We start from the raw sequence: 16,460 nt of genomic DNA, 5'->3' as shown, positions 1-16,460 counted from the left end.
AGAGTTCATGCAACCAGAAACGCTGAGGGACAATTGGTTATACTATCCACCTTCACATCCTCAGAGAGAAAGACAAGTGACATTCATGTGGATCCATTCAATATATTATTCACAAGTCTCAGGTGTGCCACAGAGCTGCTGTTGGATGAAGCTTATTTGTGCAAACGCATGAACAATTAAATGCACCTTCTAATAAGGTTTTGTATTTGGCAGTTGCAACAAATGGACATAATAAAACTACACTGACACATTTAATACGCAAATATTAAGACAAACTTTTATATGTAGCCTATATATAGGCTATGTATGTAGCCTATATATGTGTATAGGCCTTTACACACACACACACACACACACACACACACACAATATATATATATATATATATATATATATATATATATTATGTTAGATGCGATTAATCAATTTGACATCACTTCAATTTATTTATTTAAATATTTGTCGGAACAGGGTATGTGTCTACAGAAATTCACTTTCAAAAATAAAAACCTTCACAGACAATTATTCACTGGGGTAAAATGTGTGACAACTTGTCCCAGTGATCTATTTTCTAATGCAGAATATGCAACCTACTTCCACGACCCCAGTTATAATCGGTACAGTGGAAGGCAACACTCGTCACCTCAAGAGCTTGCGCACCATTTTCCGTTCACACACGCGCGCGTCCACACAGAGACACGTTCTTCTCTCCTTGTGGCCAATCCCACCATCATCAGCTGTCAGGCGGATTACCTCAAGCCTGGAGTCGCCTAATGCCTGAATGGTGGTGTTAGTGAGATGGGAACAATCTACTGCGAGTGACATTTAGTGCATGCATAGTAGGCTATCCGACAGCGTCATCTTAGGTTCATGCTGCAGAGACCGAAGCCTTGAGGATCCCCAAGCATCATGTCGGGAGGCAAACACAGGGGAAGCACAAAACGCTGAAACAGCAGCACCACCTTCCGCGATATCCCGAGCCTGTCGCTTGTGCTCTGGCGTCGGCTGGATACATTGCGGATCCATAATGCGCGTTAGTCAAGCCTGACACCACCGAGATGCTGCCGGGCTCTATCCAGATAACCGGAGAGGCGCTGTCCTGCGCGGAGGTGAAAGACATCTGCGACAGCCTGAAGGAGAACAGCGTGCGTCTGCTGTCCGTGCGCGGCTGTCAGCTGTCGGACCGAGACTTCGGCCGTGTGTGTCGCGGCGTCGCAGAGTCGCACTCCCTCGCTCAGCTCAACCTGAACCTCGGCGTGGTGTCCACCATCGGCCGGACCAAGCATCTGGCAGATGCGCTGAAGGCCAACAGATCCATTCAGGCCCTCTTGTGAGTGTTTCCGAAAGGAATCTTTATTTAGCCAATTAAGCGAACGACAATATTATTATCGCGCATTCTCAAGCGATATTATCGGGAATTGTGCTAATTGTTTACTTTTCAATAAGCGAGCAAGCTTTACGACTTAAGAGACTTGATCGAAGAAAGGAATAGCCATTTATTTCGAGAGACTTTTTTTACTTTAACAAGCAGACTTAAATGGTTAGTTCAATTCTATCATTAATTACTCTACCTCATGCTGTTCCAAAACTCGTAAGAATTTCGCTCATCTTCGGAACACAAATGAAGATCTTTTTGATGAAATCTGAGAGCTTTCTGTCCCTCCATTGACAGCTACACAACTGACACTTTTACGCATTAAAATGTTCATAAAGACATCGTAAAACTAACATGAATTTAGCGGTTTAGTTATGATGAACAGATTGCATTTAGGCTTTTATTCACATAAACATTCATCAGCTCACACATCAGTTGATTTAGGCCTATTGTAAATTGCAGGCTTGCTCAAGTATGTTTACTTAAAGGAGAACTCCGGGCAATTTTTAAGTTAATCTTGATCGTTATACCTTTGTGAGTAAAGTCTATAGAAAAAAAAACGAACCGGATTGGTGCGTGCAACACGGAGCTGTTCTTGCAAATGCCCAGAGCTCCCACTCAGCTAAAGCCCAATTTATACTTCTGCGTCGAACTCAAGCCCAATTTATACTTCTGCGTCGAACCCTCCGGCGTACCCTGAAGCCCAATTTATACTTCTGCGTCGAACTTACGCCGTAGCTACGCCGTAGGCTGTGCGTAGCGCGCGTACCCTTCGGCGTACCCTGACGTGCACCTCTCCAAAAATGTAACAACGCGTCAATTCTACCCGGACGCGATATTTTTTTTCACAGGATGGTAGGGGAAGACTCATGAATATTCATTAGGGAACTCATGCCTGATTGGTCTGATGACCTACGCCCTAACCCCGCCCCTAAACCTACCAGTCACTGGGGGTCTGATGACCTACCCCTAGCCCCGCCCCTAAACCTACCAGTCACTGGGGTTAAGACCAATCAGGGATGAGTTCCCTAATGAATATTCATGAGTCTTCCCCTACCATCCTGTGAAAAAAAATATCGCTAGCCGGACGCAAGCGCTGTGATTGGTCTGCTCAAACCGCTTCCTCGGGTTTCACATGCTCCCTCTGCGTGCGTCAACGCGGACAACGACGCAGAAGTATAAATTAAAACCAAAGCGTAGGCTACGGCGTAGAGGCTCCGGCGTAGGTCCGACGCAGAAGTATCAGCCTTAAAACGGCAGTTATGGGGGCATATACATTAAGAGTGTCTTTGTGCCTCATAACAGACACAAAATGCAATCAAAATGTCTGTCCAACATGAACAGGGCCCTTACATGTGAACAAGATGCGTTTAGCAACTCAGCCATTGTTTAAATTCACCTAAATGGTGTTTTAGATGGCTAGCTGTAGTTTCGCGCTGAGAACACATGTGCTTCGCTACAGTCGTGGTAATGGCAAAGAATATTATTGGCAGACGTTAGTCACGTGACGATAAAATTCGTTTTTTGATTGGTTAGATGTATAGTACTCCCTCACGTTTGCCTACGTAAATTTAGTTTTCCAAAGAAATATGATCGATTTGACACTGCCCGCAAACGGATACGTGTTCAGAAAAAAATGATTTAGTTTATGTGAAAAAAGCAGCTACTCTATCCTCGCGAATCTTTCATTTCAAAAACTAAAGCAGATAGCAGCGTTCGGCCCACCGTCTATTGAGCCTCTGTTTATGTTCGCTGATCAATGTTTAAATGTGAATAAAAGTCTAAATTCAACCTGTTCTTTATTATAAACCAATCGAATCTCTTCAGAAAATTTTTGGACTAAAAAAATCATATGGATTAGTTTTTATGATCTCTTCGTGAACTTTTTAAAGCGTCAAAGTGTCAGTTAGTAGCTGTCAATGGAGGAACAGAAAGTTCTCAGATTTCATTAAAAAAATTGTTAGGGTAGGTATCCCAAAAAGATTAGCCCACATGCCGAGATACTAGCAATCTTCTTTATTTAGACAAGTGCAAAAAAGTGCTCAGTGCATTTTAAAAATTCAACAAACGTTTCAAACTATTTTTGAAATACTAAAGCTACACTTTTTACCATAGGCCTAAAGTGTAGCTTTAATATTTCAAAAATAATTTGATGGAATTATTCAATAAACAAAATCCACTTTTGTTGTTCAAATTAACTCCATGATGTAATGAATCATATGTTTGGCAGCAACATATTAATTACCGTTCTGCAGTTAAGTGCATATGTTACATAATCTACTCTGGCAGACAGCTGCAGGTGTCACTACTGGAGGTGCCACAACATGAAGAGATGTCAGTTTTAATGACACATGCCAACTGGGATGTGCCAGTGGATGGTGGCATGTGTCACTAAAACTTGAGATGTGCCATTGGATTGCGTCATGTGCCACTTGCAGAACAACTGGGAAACAATTTGAACAATCAAACACTTGCAGAACAATGCTTTATGCTGTCAAACATATGATTTATTACATCACTGAGTTAATGTGTACAACAAAAATGGATTTTGATTATTATACATACAGTAATACGATAAAATTATTATTGAAATATTAAAGCCATGGATGATAATTTTTCATCTGATTACCAGAGGCGGACAGAGTACACAGCTTCATTACTTGAGTAAAAGTACAGATACCCCTTGCTAAATTTTACTCAAGTAAAGGTAAAAGTACTACAGTCAGATGTCTACTTGCAGGGTTAGTTCACCCAAAAATGAAAATGATGTCATTAATGACTCACCCTCATGTCGCTCCAAGCCCGTAAGACCTCCGTTCATCTTCGGAACACAGTTTAAGATATTTTAGATTCAGTCCGAGAGCTTTCTGTCCCTCCATTGAAAATGTATGAACGGTATACTGTACTTGTCCAGAAAGGAAATAAAGACATTATCAAAGTAGTCCATGTGACATCAGTGGGTTAGTTAGAATGTTTTGAAGCATCGGAAATACATTTTGGTCCAAAAATAACCAAAAGCTACGACTTTATTCAGCATTGTATTGTCTTCCGGTTCTGTTGGGGATCCGCGTTCATGAGTCCGCAGTGACGCTGCTGACGTAAGACGCTGCTGACGTGTATCTGGTGCGTCCGTGTATTCGGGTTCAAATAAATATGGCTGGGCAAAAAAATGCAAGTCTTCCTCTGTGTGGAAATCCTTAGACATTTTTGTGAAGATTGTTTTGTTTCCAGCGTGCGTCTCCCTCAGACTGTAAACGAAGCTCGGGCGCACCAGACACACGTCAGCAGCGTCTTACGTCAGCAGCGTCACTGAACGCGGATCCCCAACAGAACCGGAAGACAATACAATGCTGAATAAAGTCGTAGTTTTGGTTATTTTTGGACCAAAATGTATTTCTAAAAACATTCTAAAAACGCAGGGCTCCCATTGAAAACAATTGGAAAAATGCACCAGCTGCGTGAAAAAAATGCTTTGGTGGGCCTAAGCTCATTGTTTTTGTTCAAGAAAAGGCGGCTGCTGTTTCGTTTGTGGTGCTCAGTGACTGACGTCTGTCTAACTCTGCATAGCATGAAACACGCTGATGAAGTGTGATGTCTGCGCATATAAATACATTTAGACCACTTAACTTAGTGATTGCTATCAGGATGTGAAGACACTTTCAACCAGAATAACAAAAAATGTTTCTGGAACACATCACCTACCCTGCCTTTAAAACCTAAATGTAAAACACTAATGTTTGCCGCAATTTTCCTCAGGGAATACAAATTTAGCACAGAACATAATGTTCATCTCTGTTCACTTTGCCCCTTATAGTCTCCACGGAAGTCCACTTTTAGATGCTGGACTGGTCACCCTGAATGGAGCCCTCTCCACTCACCCGTCTCTGGTGTCCTTGGATTTGGGGGACTGCATGCTGGGAGATGAGGCCATTCGCATCATTTGTGGCATGCTTCCTCCGGATGGAGCTAAATCAGGTAAAACATCAGCTTTCCCTACAAAAACATGTGATACATTGAGATTAACTAAGCAGTTATATATGTTATATTAAGTGGAGTATATTACAGTACTTTTACGTTGGCTGAATAAATATGCCAATAAATATGTCAGAAATATACGGCGTTTTTGCAAAACTGATATACATTGTAGTTCTGCTCTCTCAGTGCTTTAGCACATTTATCATTGTGAACACAGCAAATACAGGAAAACATGTTTCAAAACACATTTTGTCCACTTTCTTAAAATAATAAATGAAATAACCTGCTTCTGTAGTTGAAATAGCTCTTTTTGTAGTTTTGTAACACATTTGGTTTTGTAGGTTGTGTGTAAGGTTTTCAATAATTTTGAAAATACTGTAATCCCAGCAAACACAAATATGTTCTTGGAACGTTTTGCTAATGTTTTCATAATGTTAACGTTATTTTTCTGAACGTTAAAAGCATCCAGTTTTTAAAAAATGTTTAAAAAACATTCCATTTTGAGACCTTTACTTTTTAATGTTCTCTGAACATTCTGAAACAAGTAGTAACATTTAAAAATGTTACACAATCGTCCAATTCAGGGCGGAAAAAAAAAACCTTTTCATTGATAATGTTTTTGTGCCAACATTTTTGAATATTATTAAGGACCAGATAACTGAAGGAACATTCTATGTTCCTAATGTTACTGGAAGAAAGTTTGAGAGAATGTTTCATGTCACATTTCCTGTTAGCTGGGAAAGTAGCTTTAGATCTAGAAGCATGCTGGGAGCTATTATGAATCAACAATGCGATCAATAATACTGTACAGGGCTTAAAGAGCTGACACTGAGTGCTAACCCAGCCATCAGCAGCCAGGGTTGGGCTCGACTGGCCATCGCCGTGGCTCACAGCTCACAGTTACGGGTCCTCAACCTTGACTACAATCCCTTAGGTGAGTGATCTTCTGTGGTTCTGAGGTATGGATATGTGCTGTCCATGATACACAGATATCGCTAAACTGACAGTAAGTTCGATCAGGGATTTTTTTTTTAGGCAAATTTGACATTTTGGACATTTACTGTATAGCATTTTTAATCATATATACACTTGACACATACAGTAAATCTATTTAACAATTACTTCAAAGAAGCGAGTATTTTCCTGAAATGTAGTGTAAATGTGTAGATTTTGCAGTGTATATATTGAGACATTTATTTTGCTGACTGAATGAAACGGCCACCCGAGCGTACAAATGTTACTGCTGGAGAAATGCAGGGTTTGCTCTTTGAAAAGCGCTGGGTTTGCACGTTGCACGTCCCCTGTCTCAGCTTTTCCCTCTGCTTGTGGTTTCCAGGGGATCACATCGCTGGGATGTTGGCTGTCTCTGTCGCATCCAGTCGAACTCTTGAAGTTCTGGACCTGGAGGGAACCGGACTCACCAATCAGTCCGCACAGGTACCTTCCAATCTCAGAACTGCTTCATGAAACAAGTCAAGTCACCTTTACTTATATAGCACTTATTACAATACAGATTGTTTCAAAGCAGGTTTACAGTGATAACAGGAAAATAATGCAACAAAGTGTGTTTCTGCTGTACAGCAGATCTAGAACAAAATAGCATAACAGTCCAGCTTAAGTTCAGTGATGGTTCATTTATGTTGTAAAAAAGTTCTTAATTTAGTTCATTTATATATATAACAGTGACGTAATAATATGCAGGCTGAGAATATTACATGCCTAATAATTGAAAAAAAAAAATTACTCACCCTCCATATTTCAACAGCTGTATGACTTTTTAATCTGTGGAACATAAACGTTACACTATTGTTCAAAACTTTGATGTTAGTACGCTTAAAAAAAACCTTTTATTCAGCAAGGATGCATTAAATTGATCAAAAGTGTCAGTGAAGACATTTCTAATTTTGCTAAATGTTTCTATCTCAAATAAATGCTGTTCTTTTGAACTTTCAATTCATCAAAGAAACCAGAAAAACAAAGATATGAAGCAGCATGATGATAATAATCAGAAATGTTTCTTGAGCAGCAAATCTTAAGAATCATGTGACACTGAAGACTGGAGTAATAATGCTGAAAATTCAGCTTTGATCACAGGAATACATCAAATGTTTAATGTATATTAAAATGAAAATAAGGTTATTTTAAACTGTAATAATATTTTAAAATATTAGGCTACTGTATTGTTCAATGAAATGCAGCCTTGGTGAGCAGAAAGACTCCTTAAAAAATAAATGAAAAAATATAACCGACTCCAAACTTTTGAATGGTATAGTGAAAATGTCTTATGAATATCCTGATGACAGACTATTCTTCAAAATTTGACTGAAGAAAGAAATGATGAGAGTATATAATGAGAATTTTCATGTTTGGGTAAATTATTCTCTTAAGCTAGGACATCGTATGATATTCAGTTGCACTCCAAAACGTGTATAAATGCCTATTAGATTGCAATTCTTAAAAAAAAAAAAGAAAGAAAGATAAAATACCCTGCCATGGCGTTCACTTTGATTTCTGCAGGAATAAATCCTATTCTTTTTCTATTTCAACCATTTTCTAAATTAAATCAGTGATGAATTATGTGTGATGCATACAAGGTAATCTGTTCAGTGTCTACATTAATTTTTCATTGGGCATGTAAATCAGATCTGCACTTCATAAACCAGATCCTAAACCTTTTCCTATCACCACCTGCTGAAAAATAGCCCTGTGGAGGAAAATAATGGATTAAGCATAACTTTAAGCCATAATACCTCTGTCATCCTCATGTCATTGCAGCCTCATGTTATTATCTTTCTTCTATAGAGAAATAGATTAACTATTCCTTAGCTTAAAAACCTTCTCTGCATCCGTTGGGACTGTAGATAGGTGGTATTTTAGAGGTGGTATATAATTTATAATTCTCCACTAGAGGGCAAGGTTGTACAGAACATTTCTTATTTGTGATCTCAGTGTTTGTTCTCCAGTGTGTGTTTGATCTTCTCATGAAGGCTGTAATTACAACGTTTGGACCTTTGTCCTGAAAAGACACCATGAAGTCTTTGATAGAGAACTTGATAGCTCCTGATCTCTCTTGATGTCATTGTATGGTAAAGTGCTCATTGGTTGCAGAATCTCAGCAGGTGTATAGCAAGTATTCGAACATTGTACTTATTTGATGATAATGTGGAGCAACACAACCTATTATGCAAATGACTGCAGAAATGGACAGCGTAAAGGCGCAGTGTCGTTTACTGTCGCTCAGCGAATTTTCACCTGCAAAACCCAGTCGTTTCAATAGGAATCCACGTGATCGGGATTTCTTGTGAGGGCGTTGACAGAAAGCTGCTTGGTCTGAAAGTGATTCGGTGTGAGCTGTGCTTCATACATCACTACGCTATTGACAACAGACAATGGCTTTTTGCCCACTAAACCCTATTCTTTTTCCACTTCAACCATTTTCTAAATTAAATCAGTGATGAATTATGCATGATGCATACAAGGTAATCGCTACTTTCCTACCCACTTTTGCTAATGTAACCGCACCTTTAGGCACACTGAAACGCCAATCATTCATTGAATACTGTTAAACTTCCTTTCATTCCACGTTTATTTATTGAATATTTCATTTTGTTTTCAGCACTGAAAGTCTCTTGGTTCTGTATGTTTCTGGGCAGTTAAGCTGAGAATCCCGATAAACATTTTAATCTCACAGGGAGCCAGAGGCGAGAGAAGACACTGACTTTACAGGTCATACACTGTATAAACTATAAACTAAGTATTGGGATACCTGGCCATTACACCAACAGGGACTGCAATGACATCACATTCTAAATACATAGACATTAAAGGATTAGTTCACCTCAAAATGAAAATTTCCTAATAATTTACTCACCCCAATGCGATCCAAGATATCCATGTCTTTCTTTCCTCAGTGGAAGAGAAAATAAGTTTTTTGAGGAAAACATTTCTGGATTTTTCTTCGAATAATGGACTTCAATGACAACCACTGTTTTGAAGTCCAACTCAATGCAGTATCAAAGGTCTTTGAAGTGCTTGAAAATGCTGTGCACAAAAAAAAAAAAAACTTTTTAACTACAATTGTGCGGATTGATCTGCAACGCGCCGGGAACTACTTCATCACGTTGAAAGGTCACTGTCCATGTCGCCGGCGCCAGAGAAATTACCGACAAGACCCTCCTCCTCAGCTGCGAACGCGCACAGCATTTTCAAGCACTTCAATGATCTTTGAAACTGCATTGATTTGGACTTCAAAACAGTGGTTGTCACTGAAGTCCATTATTCGAAGAAAAATCCAGAAATGTTTTCCTCAAAAAACTTATTTTCTCCTCCACTGAGGAAAGAAAGACATGGATATCTTGGATGGCATTGGGGTGAGTAAATTATTAGGAAATTTTCATTTTGAGGTGAACTAATCCTTTAATATGGAGTTGGTCTCTCCTTTGCAGCTATAACAGCTTCCACTTCTCTGGGAAGGCTTTCCACAACATTTTTGAGTGTTTCTGTAGGAATGAGTGCCCATTGATCCAGTAGATCATTTGTAAAGTCAGGCACTGATGTTGGACGAGAAGGCCTGGCTCGCAATCTCCATTCCAGTTCATTCCAAAGGTGTTGGATGGGGTTGAGGTCAGGGCTCCGTGCGTGCCAGTCAAGATCTTCGAAACCAAACTCATCCATGAGCTTTGTGCACTAGTGCACAGCAATGCTGGAATAGAAAAGGGCCTTCCCCAAACTGTTCCCACAAACCTGGAAGAATAGCATTGTCCAAAATGTTTTGGTATGCTGAAGCATTAAGATTTCGCTTGACTGGACGTAAGGGTCCTAACCAAACCGCTGAAAAACAACCCCACACCATAATCCCCCCTCCACCAAACTTTGGTGCATGCTTTACACCACTCCATCGGACGCTTGGCATTGTAATTGGTGATGTGAGGCTTGGATGCAGCTGCTCAGCCATGGAAACCCATTCCAAGAAGCTCCCGCGGCACAGTTTTTCTGCTGTTCCCAAACACTTCCACTTTCCAATAATACCACTTACAGTTGCCCGTGGAATATCTAGATGAGATGCAATATCACAAACTGACTTATTGCAAAGGTCACAGTTTCCATGATTGAATTCACTGAGCTCTTCAAAATGACATTTTTTTTCGCAAATGCTTGTAAATTTAGACTGCATGGCTAGGTGCTTGATTTTATACATCTGTGGCAATGGATATGATTGAGACACCTGAATACAATAATTAAGAGGTGTGTCCCAGTACTCTTGTCCATCAAGTGTATGTCCTCCTTGACAAAGCAAGTTGTAGTACTCAAGTAGTCAACGGGAGTCAGAGATTTGCAGATCTGACAATTTTGATTAAAGTTATGCAAATGAAAAGAGATGGGGTGAATACTAATTAGGTTTGTCACAATATCAGATTTGGAGTGTAAGATTTTCTAAATTATCACAATATCTATAGAAATTGTTAGACAAAAATGTATCATTACATTCATCTTTAACTTTATTTTGTGTTTTCACAAAAAAAAAATGCACTCAATATATATAAGTGTGTAAGGAGGCGGAGGGAGAGTTTGTAACCATAACTGTACAAAAGTACTCTAAAAGAACTTGATCAACATTCCTGCAAACTGGGCCGTCTAAAGGCCTGTTCACACCAAGAAAGATAACTATAATATCATCCACACCAACGGACGATATCATTCTGTTTATTATATGTGCGCTGCAATTTTGTCGTCTGCTGGTTTAAATGCTTCTTTAAAGTCAGCTGGATTATGATTGGTTGTCAGTGTTTTAATCATTCATCAGCTGGAAAAAATCATTCTGAAAAATGATTTGTTCCTCTGTGTTGTTATCATTATAGATGTGGTGTGGACTCCCTCTTCTCATAGAATTGAAACTATTATTAAAGTTCCCCAATTATGCTTTTTTAGGTATTCTCTTTCATGCAGTGTGTAATATAGCTGTCTGTGAATGTAAAAGGTCTGCAAAGTTTCAAAGATCAAAGTAGATAAATTGAGTTTTTGTCTCCCGAAAGAAAGAACCGATTCTGAACTGCTGAAAATGAGTCGTCAGTAAGTCCAGTCTCACTTCCTGTTGAACCTCGGTAGGCAAACAACGCATAGACGGTAAAAGAAATGGACACAGCGACCCCATTGATTTCAACAGAGAAAACTGAAGCCCGATTATTGCACTTCCTGTCTGATGGCTGAGCGACTGGGCAGGCTCAAACTGAGCTTGACGAAAGTCTGACATTTGAAAATCTTCTAGTAGCTGTGCCAAGACAAATCTGAATCACCTAATTCATCAAAAACGTTGTTGAAATATTTTGTCCCGTGGCTTTTATGGACTCAATCTATGGGCTTCTCCCTTGACTTTATGCCTCTATGTCCCCCCGATTGCCTCATAGACAGTAAAAGATTTCCTGCGAGCTTCTCCTCCTGTCTATATGGTAATTTCTCTATTGTGCGACAGAGAGTCGTGTGTTTATGACGCAACCGTTAGCCTATTTTTTACAAAAACGGCTTCTACGGGGCCATAACGTAAGATACAAAGTAATGGAGCCTTTTATACATTGTCGTGTTTCTTTAGAAATAAATTATGGACAAATGAAGTCTTTGGACGCCTCAGATGTAAAGTTATTTGCGGTCAAAGTGACGCCAAAATGAATGGGAGTCAATGGACTGCTAACAGCAGGTGAAGTTCTGCTACAATGGCGGCCGCCGGGAGGCTTCAGTTTCCGGCTGATGGATTTCCCCCTTGGAACAACGTCTACTTTGACCTCAACACTTTAAAACTTTATTTTTAGTTATCGTTATAGGTTTTGGCCTTGGTGTGGTCAGGGCTTTTCACCTCATCTTTTTGATGGAATCCCAAAAACCTCCCACTGAGCTAACTTATTTTTTCCATTTTATGACGGAAAGCAACTAGCGTAAAGCTGGAATACTGCCACCTACCATGTTGGAGTGTCAACCAGATAGTTGCTGCCACCGGATTGTTTATGATATGATTGTATGAGATTTAGGGGCTGTTTACACGACACCGTTTTCAACTAAAAACGTATAACTTTTTATGCGTTTTGGCCGTTCATTTAGACGACAACAATGGCTGAAAACGCAAACTTTTGAAAATGGGTTTCAAAGTGCAAGTTTTTGAAAACGGTCTCCTTGTGAACAACAAAAAAGCAAATCATTTAAGACGATGACATCATGTACATGCATATTACGTGTTCAGTCTATAATGTTTCATCGCCATCTAGTGTCCTGGCAGCAGAATACAGCGTTTTTGGTAGTTTTCGCGGATCCGTGTGAATGGAGATCATGTCGTCTGTACGCGGAAAACTCAAAGGAAAAACTTCTCAGTTTTAAGCATATCGCTGTCATGTAAACGTACCCTTATTTGCTCTTTAAAGGGATAGTTCACCGAAAAATGAAAATTCTGTCAGTATTTACTCACCGTCATGTTGTTCAACCCCGTAAGACCTTCGTTCATCTCTTGAACACGAATTAAGATATTTTTGATTAAATCTGAGAGCTGGATCACTCCTCCATAGGCTTCTAAGGGATTGAAACTTCCCAGCCCCGAAAAGTTATTAAAGACATCGTTAAAATAGTCTAAATGACTACAGTGGCTCAATCTTAAGTTTATCAAGCGACGAGAATACTTTTTGTGTGCAAAAACAAACAAAAATAACGACTTTATTTCAACTATTCATTTCCTTCTCTGTGGGGCTCGAGTCAGTTCACTAGTGAAATAGCGCAGCGCTTCTGTTTATACGTCACACGTAGGCTCACTATTGGCCGACGCTGGTCATGTGTGTGATGCTTTGACATACAACAACAGAAGCGTATGCTATTACACTAGTGAACTGACTCAAGGCCCACAAAGAAGGAAATTAATAGTTGAAATAAAGTCATTATTTTTGTTTGTTTTTGCACACAAAAAGTATTCTCGTCGCTTGATAAACTTAAGATTTGAGTCACTGCAGTCACTTTGGACTATTTTAACATGTCTTTAATAACTTTTAGAGGACGGCAAGTTTCAATCCCTTAGAAGCCTATGGAGGAGTGATCCAGCTCTCAGATTTAATCACAAATATCTTAATTCGTGTTCCAGAGATGAACGAATTTCTTACGGGGTTGAACAACATGAGGGAGAGTAATTACTGACAGAAATCTCATTTTTGGGTGAACTATCCCTTTAAGTATTTATTTCCTCCCAGTTTTGGGCACATTCATTTCCCTCATGCCTTTCCTTGTTCCTCTGTGGTCAGATCTTCCTAGACATGGTGGAGAACTACCCCACCAGCCTGCGGGTCCTGGTTCTGGCGGAGAACGACATCAGCCCGGAGCTGCAGCAGCAGATCTCGGATCTCCTCTCCGAAGGCGAGGAAGAGGAAGATAAGGACGGAGAGGCTCGCGGGAGCTCGGTGACCCCCAGGGAGAAACCCAACTGGGTTCCCCACAGCAGTAAGGGCTGACCCAGCATCTCTCTCTCAGCCTGTTCTCTTTGCTTCAAGACTGTTTCACTTAGAGTTCCCGCTTTCTCTTCCCCTCTTTGTTTGTGGATGACTTTCCTGCAGTAACTGGTTCTAAGAGGCTGGGGCAAAAGGGAAGTACAGAAATTCACATTTCTCATGCATTATTTAGGAGAGATCATTTACTACTTACGAAATAGAAATGTTCATTTCTTATAATGGCCAAGTTGTGAGTTCTCTGTCCTGTATGTACTGAAGTCTTTAGACTTAGAGGTTATTATTAGTAAAGATATATTTTAAAGGAAAAGTTCAGCCAGAAATGATCATTCTGTCATCACTCAGCTACATGCCGCTTTAAACCTGTATGACTTTTTGCGCAAAAGGTGAATTTTGGATGTATATCCTGAACATTCCTTTCCATATAATAAAAGTTAATGGGCACTGGAGATGTAAAGCTCCAAAATAACACAAAAAAACACCATATCAGTACAATCAATAGGCCCGTTTACACCGGGTATTAAGATGCGTTTTGGTCGATCGGATCACAAGTGAACGACACTAAATACAGATGTAAACGGGGTCTAAAACGCTTTGGAGCTTGTCCACTTTTAACCACTTCCAAAGTTAGTCGAAAACTCGTTCGACCGGATTACTTTCGTAGTGTAAACGGTCATGTGATCAAACGTGTTCAAACAGCCACAAAAGACCGTCTTCTCTGCGTCTACTGAACTAATGTTATGGAAAGGGCGCTAATCAGACGGGATTTAAACTTTATCGGCTGAAGATCCAAGTTTGATTTGAATAGGAAAAACATATCAAGCATAATGTTCTCTCAGCATTCCTGATTTCTAACACACACTCACAGCGTTCGGTTGGTCTTGTGGCTGTTAGAAACTAAAGCTGATGCTCTGTGTGTTTTTCCATCGTCTCCGGTCACGTTCATATGTAAATTGCATGAGCTTATTTCATCCATTAGATCGAAAAATCTGAAAAATCCCATACATTTACCCTCCCCTCAAAGAAATCAGGACAGAAGTAGTCGAAAGTGGACAAAAGAGACGGAGTAAAACACCAGGTGTAAACGGGAATGTGTCTCCCTCGTCTACTCGTGATCCGATCCACCAAAACACATCTTAATACCAGCTGTAATACCAGCATTTTTATAGTTCCACACTGATTTGGCATGTGGTACACAAGATACTTATACTCCTGTGTGATTTTGGAGCCTGAAAGACCCAGTCCCCTCTCATTTCCATTGGAGTCAGTAAGATTTTTTTTTGTAAAGAAATTAATACATGACTTTTAGATTGTAACAAAACAATTATTTCAAATAAATGCTGTTCTTTTGCACTTTCTATTCATCAAAGAATCCTGAAAACAGTAATCATAGTTTCCACAAAAATATTAAGCAGCACGAATATTTCAACATTGATAATGATAAGAAATATTTCTTGAGCAGCAAATCATCATATTAGAATGATTTCTGAAGGATCATGTGACACTGAAGACTGGAGTAATGATGCTGAAAATTTAACTGTTTTTACTGTATTTTGATCAAATACAGTAAATGCAGCCTTAGTATGATACTTTCAAAAACATAAAAAAAATCTCACTGACCCCAAACCTTGTATATGAGGAAGCGCGGCCAGGATATTCTCCAAAAATACATCGGACAAAAGAGATGTCTCTCAAATGAGAGAATGTGAACTATCCATGCAAGGAAGAATCTTTAGTAGACTAAGAACTGGAGTAGCCTTTTCCTGTCCTCTTCTTACATTTCAAACATTTACCAAATTGTCTCTGACCCTTCCAGACGCTTCCAGCTCCCAGATGGTCCTGATGACATCAGGCCTGGGCGAGAGCTTTCTGGCAGAGACAGAGATGTGATGCGGAGCTGCCTATGTGTTGTGCTCGACCACTGCAAGAGCGCAGCCTCTCACACCGCATGACCTGTAGCAGTTAGCGCAAAACCTTAAACACCAAGTGACTTATAATACGCAATAGTGAATTATTTATTTTACAGATGTACAGTCTATTTATAAATGAGTATTTAACCGATAACAGTATACTCTGTTAGATGAGCTGTATAGGGTTGATGTGATGGCCTGATGCCTGAATAAATCAGTTTACATCTTTTTAAATGCTTTTTCCTCTGATTTTGTTTTGTTTGTTCTTGTTGTGTCTGACCCGACTATTCAAATATTGTGATAAGAACTACATTAAAGAGATATACATGGTTAGTATTGAATGGCCATTATTTGCAGTGGAATAGTTTAGTTATTACACATCCCAGACAGCAACAGTGTCGGCCAGATCCGGGCCGGTAAATGTGGATTTCACGCGTACAAGCCCACACTATTTAATTGTGTTTAAGAGCAGAATTTCTGGTGGAAAACTACACTACCCATGAGTCTGCAAAGAAATCTCTACCAAATCAGAGAATTGAAACAAAAAAGCTCTTTAACCCATGACGCACTGTGAATAATCCAGTCAATCTCCTTAAGCTTTAAAACTACAGAAATTACTTACTACCTAAATATTTGTTCATATGTATATATTTTGCAATAAAAAATGAATAAGTTATTTCAATGTGCACGGTTAACATCTTTTAGTTCTTTCCCTCATTAAAGCCATTATTT

At 39.5% G+C, this 16,460-nt stretch overlaps 1 protein-coding gene across 2 annotated transcripts; it reads left to right on the top strand.

Annotated features, from left to right (window-relative positions):
- The first annotated feature begins 606 nt into the window (after positions 1-606).
- Positions 607-15,962, top strand: lrrc73 (leucine rich repeat containing 73). 2 transcript variants are annotated; one of them, XM_077247028.1, is made up of 6 exons: positions 607-1,330; positions 5,190-5,350; positions 6,162-6,284; positions 6,687-6,787; positions 13,618-13,813; positions 13,927-15,962. In XM_077247028.1, the coding sequence occupies exons 1-6, from the start codon at positions 1,059-1,061 to the stop codon at positions 14,019-14,021; spliced, it is 948 nt and encodes a 315-aa protein (XP_077103143.1). In that variant the 5' UTR covers positions 607-1,058; the 3' UTR covers positions 14,022-15,962. The 2 variants fall into 2 exon arrangements, with proteins under 2 accessions (XP_077103143.1, XP_077103145.1); XM_077247030.1 differs by having other exon boundaries at positions 620-1,330; positions 15,635-15,962.
- The last annotated feature ends 498 nt before the right edge of the window (positions 15,963-16,460 follow it).

Source organism: Siphateles boraxobius, unplaced genomic scaffold, assembly GCF_051911475.1.
Source record: "Siphateles boraxobius isolate OS27281-9 unplaced genomic scaffold, OSU_SipBor_1 104, whole genome shotgun sequence".
NCBI classification, from domain to species: domain Eukaryota; kingdom Metazoa; phylum Chordata; class Actinopteri; order Cypriniformes; family Leuciscidae; genus Siphateles; species Siphateles boraxobius.
The sequence above is the reverse complement of the archived record's forward strand: the minus strand, read 5'-3'. Positions and strand labels throughout refer to the sequence as shown.

Bases quoted from the DNA above. Each gene is read 5' to 3' on its own strand.
- lrrc73 (XM_077247028.1), top strand. From the start codon at position 1,059: ATGCTGCCGGGCTCTATCCAGATAACCGGAGAGGCGCTGTCCTGCGCG. The intron at 5,351-6,161 runs GTAAAACATCAG...AATACTGTACAG, and splicing joins TCCGGATGGAGCTAAATCAG to GGCTTAAAGAGCTGACACTG. The intron at 6,285-6,686 runs GTGAGTGATCTT...TGTGGTTTCCAG, and splicing joins CCTTGACTACAATCCCTTAG to GGGATCACATCGCTGGGATG.